Source organism: Lolium perenne, chromosome 5, assembly GCF_019359855.2.
Source record: "Lolium perenne isolate Kyuss_39 chromosome 5, Kyuss_2.0, whole genome shotgun sequence".
In the NCBI taxonomy this organism is placed as follows: Eukaryota; Viridiplantae; Streptophyta; class Magnoliopsida; order Poales; family Poaceae; genus Lolium; species Lolium perenne.
In genome coordinates this window covers 13,753,152-13,771,958 of record NC_067248.2, presented here as the reverse complement: position 1 = coordinate 13,771,958, position 18,807 = coordinate 13,753,152, and the positions used below count along the sequence as shown (strand labels likewise).

The 18,807-nt window shown below is 45.7% G+C and overlaps 2 protein-coding genes across 2 annotated transcripts; both read left to right on the top strand.

The window, feature by feature from the left end:
* Window positions 1-575: 575 nt before the first annotated feature.
* Window positions 576-2,316, top strand: LOC127298944 (flavone O-methyltransferase 1-like). The gene is made up of 2 exons (XM_051328813.1): window positions 576-1,023; window positions 1,506-2,316. Exons 1-2 carry the CDS (start codon window positions 614-616, stop codon window positions 2,176-2,178), a joined length of 1,083 nt encoding a protein of 360 aa, XP_051184773.1. The 5' UTR covers window positions 576-613; the 3' UTR covers window positions 2,179-2,316.
* Window positions 2,317-9,499: 7,183 nt separating this feature from the next.
* LOC127298942 (flavone O-methyltransferase 1-like) lies at window positions 9,500-11,239 on the top strand. The gene is made up of 2 exons (XM_051328810.2): window positions 9,500-9,946; window positions 10,429-11,239. The coding sequence occupies exons 1-2, from the start codon at window positions 9,537-9,539 to the stop codon at window positions 11,099-11,101; spliced, it is 1,083 nt and encodes a 360-aa protein (XP_051184770.1). The 5' UTR covers window positions 9,500-9,536; the 3' UTR covers window positions 11,102-11,239.
* Window positions 11,240-18,807: the final 7,568 nt, after the last annotated feature.

The window sequence follows — 18,807 nt, the reverse complement described above, 5'->3', positions numbered from 1 at the left end:
TATTTTGTAAGATAATAGAAGGGAAAATCAGCATTTAAAAATAAATAATAAATATTGTCATACTAAAGATGGTGCCCTGGCTCGCATTTGCGAGGGCCACCTTTCTAATTCTAAATAATAGTAGTTTGAAAATAATGAAAGACAATATGCACGATTCTCCACAAAATCGATCTTTGCAAATGAACATGAAATAGAATTGTCAATTGCCTTATCTTGATAGACTAATTGGACTCCAGTATTTCATGGACATGCAAAGCAAAGCCGATGTTACAGTTTGAAGAGAAAAGTAGTGATTGTATTGTTTGCGTTCAAGTCATAGTAGCTTGTCAACATAAAACCCATATTATAAATAAAAATGAAAACTTATATCTCCAAACGAACCTAGCCGCCACCGTTTAAAAAGGAAACCACCTGTTCCCTAGCTAGAACAAGAAAACACGTGGTGTCTGTAGTAGAATAAAAGGAGAAAAAAAAAAGACTAAAATTCCTGCCAAGGTTGGTGAAGCGAGAAAGCCCCATGCATATATAAGCCCTGCTCACCCTCCCAGCAAAGCACACCTCTCGCTCACACCAAAATCACCCACCAGCACCATCACCAGCATCGTAGAGATCGATGGGCTCCACCGCCGCCGACATGGCCGCGTCCGCCGACGAGGAGGCGTGCATGTTCGCCCTCCAGCTCGCCTCCTCGTCGATCCTCCCGATGACGCTGAAGAACGCCATCGAGCTTGGCCTCCTGGAGATCCTGGTGGCCGCTGGCGGCAAGTCGCTGACCCCGACCGAGGTCGCCGCCAAGCTCCCGTCCGCGGCGAACCCGGAAGCGCCGGACATGGTAGACCGCATGCTCCGGCTGCTGGCGTCGTACAACGTCGTGACGTGCCTGGTGGAGGAGGGCAAGGACGGCCGCCTCTCCCGGAGCTACGGCGCCCCGCCCGTGTGCAAGTTCCTCACCCCCAACGAGGACGGCGTCTCCATGGCGGCGCTCGCGCTCATGAACCAGGACAAGGTCCTCATGGAGAGCTGGTGAGTCTCTCAGTGGAGTTAGTTAGTTTCTGTAGATCGTTCCTCTTCTTACCTTGCCCATTTCCTGTCGCTGGCGTACATCATAACTGACTTTCTTCTTTGCCAAATTGAGCTTCACTAACATGATAGTACGTAGTTCTAAATCAGTGATAGTAGGAGCTAGAGGACCTCAGCGTTATTCGGCGTGCGTTAGTTAGCTAAAAATATTTCTGGACACTGCTTTGCCGTACGTGTGCACCGTAGACAGAGTAGAAACTGATCGAGGTTACCTCTAACTGACAATTGCATCTAGTTGCCTGTCGCGCGCGGAACACAAGTGGCAACAAGAGCACACATGCAGAATTATTGCCTGCTAGTACTGGTTGCACACCAACTCCCATTACTTGGATAGCAAGATAATGTTTTCATGCCAATCGTAATTCACACGATGGTATATACAGTACTTCTTGTGAATAAAATGTGTTCTCCCAATCAATCCTCAGGTACTACCTCAAGGACGCGGTGCTTGACGGTGGCATCCCGTTCAACAAGGTGTACGGCATGTCGGCGTTCGAGTACAACGGCACGGACCCGCGCTTCAACCGCGTCTTCAACCAAGCGATGAATAACCACTCCATCATCATCACCAAGAAGCTCCTCGAGCTCTACCACGGCTTCCAGGGCCTCGGCACCCTCGTCGACGTCGCCGGCGGCGTCGGCGCCACTGTGGCCGCCATCGCCGCCCACTACCCTTCCATCAAGGGGGTCAACTTCGACCTCCCCCACGTAATCTCCGAGGCGCTACCATTCCCGGGCGTCACCCACGTCGGCGGCGACATGTTCAAGGAGGTGCCCTCGGGCGACGCCATCCTCATGAAGTGGATCCTCCACGACTGGAGTGACCAGCACTGCGCCACGCTGCTCAAGAACTGCTACGACGCGCTGCCGGCGCACGGCAAGGTCGTGCTCGTCGAGTGCATCCTGCCGGTCAACCCGGAGGCCAAGCCCAGCTCGCAGGGGGTGTTCCACGTCGACATGATTATGCTCGCGCACAGCCCCGGAGGCAGGGAGAGGTACGAGAGGGAGTTCGAGGCCCTCGCCAGGGGAGCTGGATTCGCCGGTGTGAAGTCCACATACATCTATGCCACCACGTGGGCCATCGAGTTCACCAAGTAGATGAGATCCGTCCCTCCATCCGATCCGGGCAACGTCCCACCGATATGAGGCAACGTCCCTGCATCCATTCTGTATTCTATCGGTGTCAACAATTTCAAAGCATCAATTTCATATATAATAGAGTTTGATGTTAATACATATCAGTGTCAACAATACAAGATTCAACATAATATATTCTAACATGGAGGGAAAATAAGGTAAGTTTGATCTTTATCATTTCGACCGGATAAAAAGTGAGAGTTATAGTCTATGATCCCCAAATGTTCTCTGAATTCATTTAATAATGAGAAAATTGTATTCGTATTTAAATTGGGTACATAACCTTTCTAGAACTCTCAAAAAGTAAGAGCATGAATATATACCATGGATCAACCATTAAAATTCCATGTACAACAATTATAAACAACCTAAAGTGCTCTTGCCAATTCAGTATGAGCAAGATGCATTTTGTAGCAACCAGGGCATGATGAAACAGAATCAAAAAAACATAAAACTGATCATGTACACTGAATCGTGCGCAACTTCCTAAACATAGCTCAGCTTTGAGTTTCACCAAATTTAATAGATCCATCCCCTCCATCGAGTATGTCTTCACCTTTTTTTTGGACAATTATACCTTGTAAGAAAGACGATCCAAGAATCAAAATCATTTATTAATTACTTGATGTGCCCGGTTACAATTTCATTGTAAAAGTAGCAAAAATTGGTTTCGGAAAATGTAAATAGAAGTGAAGGAGGTAAACCCTAGGTTCAACTGTTTTAGTGTGGCGTAGTAAGCACAAGTGTAACCCCACTTCCATAATAGCATAATGAAGGTTGGTTCCGTAAGAAATTGAATACACTAACACATCAATATCGTCGTTTGCCTGCTGTTTCGCGGCGGCTCACCGGACCGTTGCTAGGTCCGGAGGCCCACAGGAACGACGACACAATCAGCCTCGGCGGTGCGGCCGCCAGAGTAAGGACGTGTCTGAGGGTCTTCCCAATCCCGGGCCACCCAGGACCCATGCATCGATCTTCAGCGAGCGGTGCTGCCTTCCTCATCCTGCCCGACGGGAGGAACGGAGCAGTCTCTCGAATCTAGAGCGTGGATTAGGAAGCGGGAGCTTTTCCAGTCGATAGCTCCGCTGTCCTGACTTGGACTGCTGGGTGTCTTCACGAATTACTTCAAGAAAAGGCTAGCTACTCGATTTGCTTCTCATTGAGCACTTGAATGTTACTAGAGTATGACCCATCGGTCCAGAGGCTAGCTACTCGATTTTCTTCTCATTGAGCACTTGAATTGAATGTTACTGGAGTATGATCAATCGGTCAAAAGGCTAGCTAGCTGAAGCCTTCCGTATTGCCTCTGTTTGAAGCCACGCCCAGTCAGCTAGATGCCCCCCCCCCTTGATTTAACCTTTACATCAGACTGAGATTCAGGTATTCATTGATGCCATCCTTTATTTGGTTGCTGGTTAACTCAACTTGAATTTTCCATCATGGGCACTGGACTGCGGAGTTTTAGCAACACAAGGATATATATGAGTTTCTTTGAAGCACTGAAATTGACTGACACTTCTCGTGACACACTTTGTCCGTCAAACAATTTTTTCAAACTACAGACTAACAATACAGACCTGGCTATCGTGGTTCTCAAACATTACTAAATCATTAGTCTCTGGTGTCATAACTTATAAGTGCACGATCCATGGACCGAGAGTTTCATTAGAATCACAAGCAATCAACCTATGAGAAGTACTTCAGCTTTCTATATTAGGGTTCATATTGGTTCCGTCATAAATCATAGTTGGTGACCTGTTATGATGGGCTGCTCACCAAGTGATGATCTACACTCTTCACTCTGAAAAGAAGAATCTGTGCTCCCTTTCAATACTGCTAAACCATGCACATTATTCGTGGATTCGCTTGAAGAATTTAAATAGGCCTTCTCTCAACATTTGAAGAACATGATTGGCTGGAAGACCGCTTATGATTATACTATTATGATGGTCAGACATCACTTCTAGGTTCAAATTTGTGCAATGTTTAATCTGCTATTCTTGTTCTATTTGTTTTTCATTCACACAAAACTTTGTGGATATTTTGAGTTCCTTGTACTTCCTGCACTTACGGCTTATATTAGATGCTACACATATGTGTTGCCAGTAGTAGCTGCTGTTTTCATGTTAGTATATTTCTAGATCAAAATCTGCATCAGTGCATGGATCATGACACTAACATACATTCAATCAAATTGATTGAGATATATTCAAATTATGGATTCCTTTGTTTCATGAAACTTGCACCGGTTGATATGGAATTTTGTATTTTTCACTTCGGTTGTAGATCTCTTACCAAATTAGTATGCTTTGCAGCCGCTGTTGAGCTTCCTACCGCCGCCCACCGGCCTCGCCGCCGGCCACACGGTGAAGCTTGGTATATATGCCCACTTTTGAAGATTGTCTTAAAGAACAAGTAATCGAGAAAGGGTGGATCATGTGATAATGGCTAGCTGCGGGTATGCCGGAGGCTACCATGTGCCAAAGGGGTCCCATGCTTGGTTTTTCATGTGTATATGTCCTAAACAAACCTAAAACAATGAAAAAGTACATTGGTGGAACCTCGCATGGAGAAATCTAGGGGGTAGACCCGCCGGGGCACACATACCGCTGTTTTTGGGGAGAGGAGGGGGAGAATGACCGTCGGAGCACCGGAATCCCACCAAATCTTGCATGTGGACCTATGATATGTGTGAAATTATGGTGGAAGGTTTAATGGTGTAAAAATAGCTCCCCGGTGTGACCTTCCTCACATTTGGGCGATAACACTTGATAGATTTTCCGAAGTGCGGATTGCTCCGAAACCCTGATATATGTGGGGGGATGAAGATGGATAGTACTTTTATATTGCAAATAGTATGTGTATATACACATTGTATTAAGTAGCACTAATAAATAGTCATCAAAAAGTAAAACTAATTAAAAAATAAATATAAGTATTAGATGAAATAAAACAAAAAGAAAAACAAATGAAATGTCATATGTGGCATGGCAAAGGCAAAACACACGAAAAAGGCTGCGTTGCCGTGCATCCCATCTGGGTGCACGGCAAAGGGTGAAGCACGGCAATGCCCAACAGCTTTGCCGTGCACCGAATCTTTGCAGTGCGGTGTGTTGGGCCATTGCCGTGGTGATTTCTTTGCCGTGTGCTCCCTTCAGATGTTGTCGCGCGCCTTTTCTTTGGCGTGAGTTATGCTCGGTGCACAGGACAAAGAAATATTTTCCGTGCGTGGGCTCACGGCAATGATTTCCTTCACAGCAGCCCCTGTTTTTCCCGTGGTGACTGGTTGGTGATGCTGAAGGACGTCGCACTGGCGCCGGCGGCAAATGACACAGCCAGCAGGAGAATGAGCGTCGATGAGGAGGTAGCCATGGTTTGTTATACATGTACTTGTTTTGCTTGATGTACTGGTCGAACTTGCAATGTACTACAGTGAAAAGTCAGGCGATCTACTTTTCAACGTAGATACCCCAGCCGAGTTACCAACACGAGCTGAGAATATTTTTTCGATTAAGGGAATATATTAATATCAAACGACACCAATTACACACAGCCTCTACAACAACGCCCCACCCTAATGGCAGTACGGACGCACACAACCAAAAAGAGTAAAGAAAACTAAGAAATAAAAGTCCCGCTACAACCTTTTAGACCTAGCAACAGCAATACAACCACTACCGTGACAACACCTGAAGTACAGACAGAAAATACATATACGTAGCTTCGCTCGGTCGACAGGCTGCACCTGGCTCGATCTCGACTTCACAATCTCCATCGGCGTTTACTTTCTGTCATCCTTACATTGGTTGGAAGAAAATCGAAACGGTTGTAGTCACTTTGTGCTGGAAAATACTTTGAGTTTGACAGAGACAACATGATCTTTTTTTGGAAAAGGGGAAGCCCCAGATTCTACATCAAAATGGTATGTATGCGTCCTATTATTACATTATTGGAATTTGTTTAACAACTCTTATAAATCTTGGATCGCATAATGCTAATACATGAATTAGCAAAAGAAAAATATGAAATAACATGCAGGGCCTTTGTATCAACATGTTAATGTTCCATCGAACCGACAACCGCACCGGTTGTATATATCCCGTGCAACCGTTGCCATGAGGCTGCACTCAAAATGCATGGAAAAAATGCATAGAGATTGGACCACCATGAGTTTTTTTCATTTTTTAGAGATGAAATCATTTTTCACATGTCATATAACCCAAAGTAAAGCACACCCATTTAACCGGTTCCAAAATATATTCTAAACAATAGTAATTTGAAAATAATGAAAGCCATATGCACGATTCTCCACAAAATCGATCTTTGCAAATGAAGGTGAAATAGGAATTATCAATTGCCTTATCTTCATAGTCGATCTAATTGGACTCCAGTATTTCATGGGACATGCAAAGCAAAGCCGATGTTACAAGTTTGAAGAGAAAAGTAGTGATTGTATTGTTTGCGTTCAAGTCATAGTACGTAGCGTGTCAAGCTAAAACCCATATTTTAAATAAAATGAAAAACTTATCTTTACTATTAAATTGCAATAGGTGACTGCCTGGTGTCACATATGGGCCTATTATTTTCTAGGCCTAAAGTTCGCGAAACGACACCAGAGTCGAGCCCGTTATCTGGGCCAAAATAAAAAAAACAAGTGATCCAACACACGACCCATCGCACGTGGTTTGAACAAACGGACCGGACATGCTTTGCTACGTATCGTATGTGGCAGAAACAAAAAGAAAGAAAAAAAGAATTCTACTTGGAGTACTACTAGACTGGAGATACACGCGGACTGGAAATGTAACGGAGATACACGCGGACTGGAAGCTCGGGAGCGCGGCAGACAAGTTCTTGGCAGACCCGGACCAGACTAGAGGCGACCCGCCGCTCCGCTCGTGTGCATGGGCAACAGGGCGGTTCTGCGTTCGCCTGCATATGCATAGTGCACAAATTCGATAGTCTGTTTAGCACAGGGGCAGTTTACATAATCTTGCCTCTAGCAACTACCAATTCCAATTAGCTGATGACTGCGCTTTTAGAGCCCCTCATAGGCACCGGCAGGGACGCCGGCACTGCCGTATAGGGGCGCCGGTGTGGGAACAGTCTACTCAAATTTAAACTAAAAACCTAAAAAAAATCTAGCGGTGGCGTGCACCGAAGACGCTGAAGACGAGGTCCTCGCCGTTGTCGCCATCGTCGTTGGATGTCCCGAAGGACCAGTCTTCGTCGTCGTCCTCCTCCTCCTTTGGCGCCGGTGGCTCGAAAGGTTCGGCGAGTTCAATGAAGTTGGCGCCGTGGTCCCTTGCGGACCACATCGCCGCCTGCCGCGAGTCCATCGTTATCTACCGGTAGTCCTCCTCGATCGAGCGGCCGACAATGAAGTTTTGGCCGGGGAACTCCTCCGGGTCGTCGCCACCACAGAGGACCGCCTGCGCCTCCTTCTCCTAGCATTTCTCCTTCGCCGATGGAGGTGGTGGCGAGACCGCGGCGTCCTCCTCCTTGAGGTGGCGGTGTTGGCCCGACCCCGTCGTCCAACAGGCTAGAGCCGAAGACGCGCGCCTCGCCCCGTCGCGGTCGTCGGCTGCTGACAATCCGGTGCGGGAGCTCCCGAACGGCGTCGTCCTTGCCGGCGCTCTGCAGAGGCGGCGCCTCCGGCGCCATGCACTCCGCCTGCGGGAAGTAACGTGGGACGCGCATACGCTTCCCCCGCTTGTTGATGAGGGCGCGCATCTTTGGTTCTGCCAGTGGCGGCGGTGGCACGACGAAGCCGGTGTTGGAGACTTGCCGCCCGTGCGGCAGCTTGTACTGTACTGGCACAGGGATGCGCTGCCAGTACAGTACATCCGCCCTCGTCGTAGGTAAGTTGCAGCGAGCGGAACACGCCGCCGACCTTGTCGTAGTGCAACATCGCATTGGTGGGGTAAGTGGGAGCGGTGTTTTTAGCGCGGCGTCTGCGACAATGGCTGCTAGGGTTGGAAGACGGGGAAGAAGAGAAGTGCACGCCGGTTGGGTTTTACGGGAGGCGGCAGACACGCATTGAAGGTGTATGTGGAAGGTGGGTGGGCGCCGCGTGGCCAATCGCCACCCTCGTTGCCTCTTCGGTTTCCGTGTGGGAGGCCATTAACACCGACGACCAACCTTCACTCATCGCTTCCGATGCGAACCGTCGCGTCTTCTCGCTGACAAGGTGTCCCTAACCATGAAAACCGTCATGCCGCGAGGGGCCGGCACGGGGTTGCCGGCGTTTCTATTGGGTTCGAAAAAGCACCGGCGCTTTTTGGGGCACGCCGGTGCGAGCCAATTTTCGATACCGGCCCCCAAAATACTATCGGGACCGCTATTAAGACCGCCGGTGGAGATACTCTTAGATGCCAAGTTTTAAAGTATAGTGTTGAATTATATTGTATTGGAGGGTTTGTTTCTAGACATAACATAAGTTATGTTAGAAACAACGCTCGCAAACAACACAAAATTAGCTGAACCTCGGGGTGGCTTTAAAACTAGAAGTAGAAGAATCGGGATATGGCAAATCAATGATATAAGGCAGTACGGTCGTCACCTTACGTACTACAAATAGAGAAGTTTTAGCTACAGATTTATTCGTATCTAGAAAAACCCAAAAAAATTAGGACGTACTAAGTAATTAATTTTTTGTTGGAATATTACATGGTTATCACTTTTAGTGCATATGAACTTTTATGTGTATTATGTTTATGATAAAAAGATTCAAAACTAACGTCTCGTAGCAACGCATGAGCATTTAACTAGGTATTATAGTTAATGTTTTCTCGTTTTTAAGTAAAAATTTAATTGTCGTTTTTTTCGCAGCAACGCGCAGCAAAAGAACCTTAGCCGCCACCGTTTAAAAAGGAAACCACCTGCTCCCTAGCTAGAACAAGAAAACACGTGGTGTGAATTCTACACTTACGCGCAGATATCTTACAGAATCACGTACGGACACAACGTGGAGCAGTGCAATTGGAGCAAAGAAGGTTGGCAGTTGAGGAAAAAACGCGAGCACGAACCAGAGATTCACACGTCTGCGCGTAACATCATTTCCGTAAGAACTTGTCCGTAGGTTCAGCATTAACCGTAGAATAAAAGGAGAACCTAGCTAGAACAAGAACCTAGCCGCCACGCCACCGTTTAAATAGGTATGGTAGAATAAAAGGAGAAAAAAAAAAAGACTAAAATTCCTGCCAAGCAGGTTGGTGAAGCGAGAAAGCCCCATGCATATATAAGCCCTGCTCACCCTCCCAGCAAAGCACACCTCTCGCTCACACCAAAATCACCCACCAGCATCGTAGAGATCGATGGGCTCCACCGCCGCCGACATGGCCGCGTCCGCCGACGAGGAGGCGTGCATGTTCGCCCTCCAGCTCGCCTCCTCGTCGATCCTCCCGATGACGCTGAAGAACGCCATCGAGCTTGGCCTCCTGGAGATCCTGGTGGCCGCCGGCGGCAAGTCGCTGACCCCGACCGAGGTCGCCGCCAAGCTCCCGTCCGCGACGAACCCGGAAGCGCCGGACATGGTAGACCGCATGCTCCGGCTGCTGGCGTCGTACAACGTCGTGACGTGCCTGGTGGAGGAGGGCAAGGACGGCCGCCTCTCCCGGAGCTACGGCGCCGCGCCCGTGTGCAAGTTCCTCACCCCCAACGAGGACGGCGTCTCCATGGCGGCGCTCGCGCTCATGAACCAGGACAAGGTCCTCATGGAGAGCTGGTGAGTCTCTCAGTGGAGTTAGTTAGTTTCTGTAGATCGTTCCTCTTCTTACCTTGCCCATTTCCTGTCGCTGGCGTACATCATAACTGACTTTCTTCTTTGCCAAATTGAGCTTCACTAACATGATAGTACGTAGTTCTAAATCAGTGATAGTAGGAGCTAGAGGACCTCAGGGTTATTCGGCGTGCGTTAGTTAGCTAAAAATATTTCTGGACACTGCTTTGCCGTACGTGTGCACCGTAGACAGAGTAGAAACTGATCGAGGTTACCTCTAATTGACAATTGCATCTAGTTGCCTGTCGCGCGCGGAACACAAGTGGCAACAAGAGCACACATGCAGAATTATTGCCTGCTAGTACTGGTTGCACACCAACTCCCATTACTTGGATAGCAAGATAATGTGTTCATGCCAATCGTAATTCACACGATGGTATATACAGTACTTCTTGTGAATAAAATGTGTTCTCCCAATCAATCCTCAGGTACTACCTCAAGGACGCGGTGCTTGACGGTGGCATCCCGTTCAACAAGGTGTACGGCATGTCGGCGTTCGAGTACAACGGCACGGACCTGCGCTTCAACCGCGTCTTCAACCAAGCGATGAATAACCACTCCATCATCATCACCAAGAAGCTCCTCGAGCTCTACCACGGCTTCCAGGGCCTCGGCACCCTCGTCGACGTCGCCGGTGGCGTCGGCGCCACTGTGGCCGCCATCGCCGCCCACTACCCTTCCATCAAGGGGGTCAACTTCGACCTCCCCCACGTAATCTCCGAGGCGCTACCATTCCCGGGCGTCACCCACGTCGGCGGCGACATGTTCAAGGAGGTACCCTCGGGCGACGCCATCCTCATGAAGTGGATCCTCCACGACTGGAGTGACCAGCACTGCGCCACGCTGCTCAAGAACTGCTACGACGCGCTGCCGGCGCACGGCAAGGTCGTGCTCATCGAGTGCATCCTGCCGGTCAACCCGGAGGCCAAGCCCAGCTCGCAGGGGGTGTTCCACGTCGACATGATTATGCTCGCGCACAGCCCCGGAGGCAGGGAGAGGTACGAGAGGGAGTTCGAGGCCCTCGCCAGGGGAGCTGGATTCGCCGGTGTGAAGTCCACATACATCTATGCCACCACGTGGGCCATCGAGTTCACCAAGTAGATGAGATCCGTCCCTCCATCCGATCCAGGCAACGTCCCACCGATATGAGGCAACGTCCCTGCATCCATTCTGAATTCTATCAGTGTCAACAATTTCAAAGCATCAATTTCATATATAATAGAGTTTGATGTTAATACATATCAGTGTCAACAATACAAGATTCAACATAATATATTCTAACATGGAGGGAAAATAAGCTAAGTTTGATCTTTATCATTTCGACCGGATAAAAAGTGAGAGTTATAGTCTATGATCCCCAAATGTTCTCTGAATTCATTTAATAATGAGAAAATTGTATTCGTATTTAAATTGGGTACATAACCTTTCTAGAACTCTCAAAAAGTAAGAGCATGAATATATACCATGGATCAACCATTAAAATTCCATGTACAACAATTATAAACAACCTAAAGTGCTCTTGCCAATTCAGTATGAGCAAGATGCATTTTGTAGCAATCAGGGCATGATGAAACAGAATCAAAAAAACATAAAACTGATCATGTACACTGAATCGTGCGACACTTCCTAAACATAGCTCAGCTTTGAGTTTCACCAAATTAAATAGATCCATCCCCTCCATCGAGTATTTCTTCACCTTTTTTTTGGACAATTATACCTTGTAAGAAAGACGATCCAAGAATAAAAATCATTTATTAATTACTTGATGTGCCCGGTTACAATTTCATTGTAAAAGTAGCAAAAATTGGTTCGGAAAATGTAAATAGAAGTGAAGGAGGTAAACCCTAGGTTCAACTGTTTTAGTGTGGCGTAGTAAGCACAAGTGTAACCCCACTTCCATAATAGCACAATGAAGGTTGGTTCCGTAAGAAATTGAATACACTAACACATCAATATCGTAGTTTGCCTGCTGTTTCGCGGCGGCTCACCGGACCGTTGCTAGGTCCGGAGGCCCACAGAAACGACGACACAATCAGCCTCGGCGGTGCGGCCGCCAGAGTAAGGACACGTCTGAGGGTCTTCCCAATCCCGGGCCACCCAGGACCCATGCATCGATCTTCAGCGAGCGGTGCTGCCTTCCTCATCCTGCCCGACGGGAGGAACGAGCAGTCTCTCGAATCTAGAGCGTGGATTAGGAAGCGGGAGCTTTTCCATGTTAGAGTATATATCTGTATATTGTAGTTTCCCCATATGTTAGGGGGTTTTCTGCATATTTGCACCTGTACATGTACTATATATTGTGGCCTTTGGCCCCCTGGTAATACAACACGCATATTCCTCTAACATGGTATCAGAGCAAATTTTGGTCCTATTTTTCTTCTAGTTCGTGCGTGTCAGCTTGTTCCGCCGCCGCTATCTCTCCTTGGCCGCCGGCCGTCTCTCCCGCTGGTTCTCCTCCGGCCGTCTCTCCCGCTGATTCTCCTGCCAGCCCGCCTCGATTCCCGGTCGCCCGCCTCAGATTCCCCGCGCGAGGTCGCCCGCCCCGCTCTGGGTCGCCCGCTCCGCTCCCGCCTCGATTCCCCTGCTCCCGTGCGTGTGGCCGCCGCTCGTGGCCGTGCTCGTGATCTCCCTGGCCCGATCCCGCTCGTGGCCGTGCTCCCTGGCCGGATCTCTCCCTCCCATTCGTTTTCTCTCCCCGCGTGTGGCCGCCGATCGTGCCGTGTTCTCTGGCCCGATTTCTCCGATCTGTTTTCTCTGCAGTTGACTTAATCTGAAAAAAAAGCAAAAAGGAAAAAAAAAGCAAAAAAAAAAGAGAGCTATGTCTTCCGCTGTTCCCGCCCCTTCTTTGGGCCCACCTTCGGTACTTGGTATTTGTCCGCTGCCTCCGTGCATGACTGCTATCTATTCTTCGTCGCCTTTTGCGGCCTCTTCGCGCGGCTCTGCCCGCGCTTCGCCGACTTCGTCTATGTCGGCCTGCCGCTCTACATCGACTTTTGCGGCCTCTTCACGCGGCTCTGCCCGCACTTCACCGACTCCGTCTACGTCGGCTCGCCGCTCTTCACCGACTTTCGCGGCCTCTTCCCTCGGCTCTGGCCGTGCTTCGCTGATTTTGTCTCCCTCGGCCTGCCGCTCTACATCGACTTTTGCGGCCTCTTCACGCGGCTCTGCCCGCGCTTCGCCGACTTCGTCTATGTCGGCCTGCCGCTTGATACGTCTCCAACGTATCTATAATTTCCGATGTTCCATGCTTGTTTTATGACAATACCAACATGTTTTATGCACACTTTATGTCGTATTCGTGCATTTTCTGGAACTAACCTATTAACAAGATGCCGAAGTGCCAGTTCCTGTTTTCTGCTGTTTTTGGTTTCAGAAATCCTAGTAACGAAATATTCTCGGAATCGGACGAAATCAACGCCCAAGTTCCTATTTTCACCGGAAGCATCCAGAACACACGAGAACCGCCAGAGAAGGGGGACAGGGCCACCAAACCACACCCCGGCGCGGCCAGGGGGGGGGGGCCGCGCCCCCCTATGGTTTGGGCAGCCCGTGGCCCCTCCGACTCCGACTCTTCGCCTATTTAAGCCGTCATGACCTAAAACTTCGACACCGCTTGACGAAACTCCAGAAAGACTCCAGGGACGCCGCCACATCGCGAAACTCCAATTCGGGGGACAGAAGTCTCTGTTCCGGCACCCTGCCGGGACGGGGAATTGCCCCCGGAACCATCTCCACCGCCGTCTCCACTGCCATCTTCACCGCCATCGCTGCCTCCATGATGAGGAGGGAGTAATCCATCCCCGAGGCTGAGGGCTTCGCTGTAGCTATGTGGTTCATCTCTCTCCCATGTACCTCAATACAATAATCTCATGAGCTGCTTTACATGATTGAGATTCATATGAGTTTTGTATCACAATTCATCTATGTGCTACTCTAGTGATGTTATTAAAGTATTCTATTCCTCCTGCATGGTGTAAAGGTGACTAGTGTGTGCACTATGTGGTTCTTGTCGTAGGCTATGATCATGATCTCTTGTAGATTGTGAAGTTAACTATTACTATGATGGTATTGATGTGATCTATTTGGTTATGTTGATCTATCTTACACTATAAGGTTACTAAAATATGAACATTAATTGTGGAGCTTGTTAACTCCGGCATTGAGGGTTCGTGTAATCCTACGCAATGTGTTCATCATCCAACAAAAGTGTAGAGTATGCATTTATCTATTCTGTTATGTGATCAATGTTGAGAGTGTCCACTAGTGAAAGTGTAATCCCTAGGCCTTGTTCCTAAATACTGCTATCGCTACTTGTTTACTGTTTTACTGCGTTTCTACTGCTGCAATACTACCACCATCAACTACACGCCAGCAAGCTATTTTCTGGCACCGTTGCTACTGCTCATATATATTCATACCACCTGTATTTCACTATCTCTTCGCCGAACTAGTGCACCTATTAGGTGTGTTGGGGACACAAGAGACTTCTTGCTTTGTGGTTGCAGGGTTGCATGAGAGGGATATCTTTGACCTCTTCCTCCCTGAGTTCGATAAACCTTGGGTGATCCACTTAAGGGAAAACTTGCTGCTGTTCTACAAACCTCTGCTCTTGGAGGCCCAACACTGTCTACAGGAAAGGAGGGGGAACGTAGACATCAAGCTATTTTCTGGCGCCGTTGCCGTGGAGGAAAGGTAAAAGGTACTCACACTCCGGATCTCGGCTACTAAGCTATTTACGCCGTTGTAAGTACTCGAAGCTATTTCCTTTAGATCCTGCAATTGCAACTTTTTGTTTCTTGTTTTACACTAGTTAGGCATAATGGAAAACAACAAAAAAATTGGTGAGCTTTTTAATCTTTTTCCTGATTTAGAATTGTTTGATGCGAAAATTAAAAAACCTATGGAACCTTATTTGCATGCTAGTAGCGATGTTATTAGTATGAATGCAATTACTGCTAATGCTATGGAGAAGTCTAAGCTTGGGGAAGCTAGTTTTTGTGATATTTTTAGCTTCCCATCTTTAGGGGAGAAAATTTGTTCTGATAATGCCTTATCTCCCATATGCAATAACTCTAATGATGCTTGTGATATTTTAAATCCACCTGCTGAAAGTATTCCGTATAAAATACCTATGAAAATTATTGAACGTGTTATGGATAACCACTATAAAGGGGATGGAACTGTCCATCCTAGAGATCATTTACTGTTTTTGCACGAATTATGCGGGTTATTCAAGTGTGCAGGTATCTCTATGGATGAAGTGAAGAAGAAGCTATTCTCCGTTTCGCTGTCTGGTAAAGCGGCGCATTGGTATAAATTGTTGGAGAATAGACATTCTCTTGGTTGGGAGGAAATTGCATCTCTCTTTTATTCTAAATTTTATCCTCCTCATGAAGTGCATATTGATAGGAATTATATTTATAACTTTTATCCTCGTGATGGAGAGAGTATTTCTCAAGCGTGTGGGAGATTGAAATCACTAATGCTCAAATATCCCATTCATGAGCTCCGCCGTAATGTTATTATTAATAATTTTTATGCGAGGCTTTCAGGACAACACAAGGACTATCTGGACGCGTGTTCGGGGGGATCTTTCACAAGCAAGGAGGTTGAAGCTAGGTGGGATCTTCTTGATCGGATTGAGGACAACGCTGAAGGATGGGAGAACGACAAAGGTAAAGAGTTAGGTATAAATTATGATTATGAATGCATTGAAGCTTTTATGGATACCGATAAATTTCGAAATATGAGTGCTACTTATGGTCTTGACTCTCAAGTTGCTGCAAATCTTTATAAATCCTTTGCTTCTCATTTTGAATTGCCTAAGAAGAATTTTGATAAGTATCATGAACCTTTTAAAGAGGCTTGCATGAAGAATGAAATTGTTGTTAATTATTGCAATAAGCATGCTCAAACTCCTAAGAATGCTATTTCCTATAAGCATGTTAATTTTTGTGGAATGCATAGGCCTTGTGGAATTAATCAAGTTAAAGATGAATATTGCATCCATCATATTAATGAAAAAACTAGAAAGTGGTCTAGGGCTCTAGATGATCTTGGTAAAAAAGTTTGTGCCCTCTATCCTTTTATTTGTGAAGTTTGCCATGAAGTGGGTCATTTTAATTTTCAATGCTCTTCCGATGATATTTTGAACCCAATGAGTGCTGCAAATTTTTATTGTGATGATGAAATTACTCCTAATCAACATGATGAACTTACTTTATTTTTGGGGTGTGAAGAACTGTCGAGAAAAATCTCTTTGTTACATATGAGTGATCTTGATATTGATGATGTCCTGCATGGGTGTTTTTCTTATTGCATTGATAATAGCCATACAAATACTTACATACAAAATATTTTAGAAGATGACACCTTGCCAAAATATGATAGGACCGCTGTGTGTTTTCAACTAATTAATGAAAAGGAGGGATCCTCCCAAGTTTCTTCTATTGTTTCTGAAAGTAAATCAGGTTATGCGGACAAGCTACCCTTCAAGCCTCTTCCTCCTAAAGAAGGGAACGAGGAGAAGGAAGAGAAGAAGAAGAAGAAGAAGGGAACGAAGAAGAAGAAGAAGAAGAAGAAGAAGGAGAATAAAAAGAAAGAGGTAACGGCGTATCCCCGCGTGAATGAGATAACGCTAGGTAACCGTAAGTATGTTGCTCCTAATGATTATTGTGATAATGAATCTGAATACGATGATCTTCCTATGCTCTCTACATACATTAGTGATCATGATTTGAATGAGCATACTACTTTTGATATTGCAAATCTCTGGGAAACTAATTCTGAAAATGATGATGATAATAATTGCCATAGTGTCAGTGCTATCCATGCTTCCTCCCAAAATGATATAGAAAGCTCTAAGCTTGGGGAAGAGGTGTTTGAAAATCCTTTTGCTACTGGTCATTATGTTCTTGATACATCTCCTTCTAATAACAATGATGGTATGGTCATAGATAAACCGACTGTGAAAGATAACTATTCTATTTCTTATGATGACACTGAGCCTCCGATCTTTGATGATTATTATAAAGAATGCTATGATATAGGTTATAACTACCCTTATGAAACTTGTCATAGTCATGATTGGATTACCAAAAACAATTCTTTTAATATGCAACTTGTTTACCATGTTCAAATTCTTGATAATAATCTTGCTCCAATTACTATTAATGAGAATAACTCTTCTTATGCCAAAATTAATGATATTTCTATGCATATGAACCATGATAAGAATGTTTTAAGTGATGGGTATATTGTGGATTTCATAAATGATGCTACTGAAAGTTATTATGAGAGAGGGAAATATGGTTATATGCATCTTAATAATATTAAGTTTCCCCTCTTTATGTTGAGAATCTTGAAGTTACTCGTGTTTTATCCTCTTATGCTTGTCACTTTGTTCTTCATGAATTCATTTGTGTACAAGATTCCTCTTCATAGGAAGCATGTTAGACTTAAATGTGTTTTGAATTTGCCTCTTGAAGCTCTCTTTTGCTTCAAATACTATCTCTTGCAAGTGCACCATTAAAACTGCTGAGCCCATCTTAATGGCTATAAAGAAAGAACTTCTTGGGAGATAACCCATGTATTATTTTGCTACAGTACTTTGTTTTATATTTGTGTCTTGGAAGTTGTTTACTACTGTAGCAACCTCTCCTTATCTTAGTTTTGTGTTTTGTTGTGCCAAGTAAAGTCGTTGATAGAAAAGTTCATACTAGATTTGGATTACTGCGCAGTTTCAGTTTCTTTGCTGTCACGAATCTGGGCAAAATTCTCTGTAGGTAACTCAGAAAATTATGCCAATTTACGTGAGTGATCCTCAGATATGTACGCAACTTTCATTCAATTTGAGCATTTTCATTTGAGCAAGTCTGGTGCCATTTTAAAATTCGTCTTTACGGACTGTTCTGTTTTGACAGATTCTGCCTTTTATTTCGCATTGCCTCTTTTGCTATGTTGGATGAATTTCTTTGATCCATTAATGTCCAGTAGCATTATGCAATGTCCAGAAGTGTTAAGAATGATTGTGTCACCTCTGAACATGTTAATTTTTTATTGTGCACTAACCCTCTAATGAGTTGTTTCGAGTTTGGTGTGGAGGAAGTTTTCAAGGGTCAAGAGAGGAGGATGATATACTATGATCAAGAAGAGTGAAAAGTCTAAGCTTGGGGATGCCCCGGTGGTTCATCCCTGCATATTTCAAGAAGACTCAAGCATCTATGCTTGGGGATGCCCAAGGCATCCCCTTCTTCATCGACAAATTATCAGGTTCCTTCTCTTGAAACTATATTTTTATTCGGTCACATCTTATGTACTTTACTTGGAGCGTCTGTATGTTTCTTGTTTTTGTTTTTGTTTGAATAAATGCTTGTGTGGGAGAGAGACACGCTCCGCTGGTTCGTATGAACACATGTGTTCTTAGCTCATAATATTCATGGCGAAGGTTGAAACTGCTTCGTTAATTATTATATGGTTGGAATTGGAAAATGCTACATGTAGTAATTGGTATGATGTCTTGAATAACTTGATACTTGGCAATTGTTGTGCTCTTGTTTAAGCTCTTGCATCATATACTTTGCACCTATTAGTGAAGAAATACATAGAGCTTGTTAAAATTTGGTTTGCATGAGTGGTTTCTCTAGAGTCTAGATATTTTCTAGTAAGATGTTTAAACAACAAGGAAGACGATGTATAGTTTTATAATGCTTGTAATATGTCTTTTATGTGAGTTTTGCTGTACTAGTTCATGCTTGTGTTTGCTTCAAACAACCTTGCTAGCCTAAACCTTGTATCGAGAGGGAATA

Coding starts and splice junctions, on each gene's coding strand:
- LOC127298944 (XM_051328813.1), top strand. CDS start 614: ATGGGCTCCACCGCCGCCGACATGGCCGCGTCCGCCGACGAGGAGGCG. Junction 1,024..1,505: donor AAGGTCCTCATGGAGAGCTG/GTGAGTCTCTCA, acceptor ATCAATCCTCAG/GTACTACCTCAAGGACGCGG.
- LOC127298942 (XM_051328810.2), top strand. CDS start 9,537: ATGGGCTCCACCGCCGCCGACATGGCCGCGTCCGCCGACGAGGAGGCG. Junction 9,947..10,428: donor AAGGTCCTCATGGAGAGCTG/GTGAGTCTCTCA, acceptor ATCAATCCTCAG/GTACTACCTCAAGGACGCGG.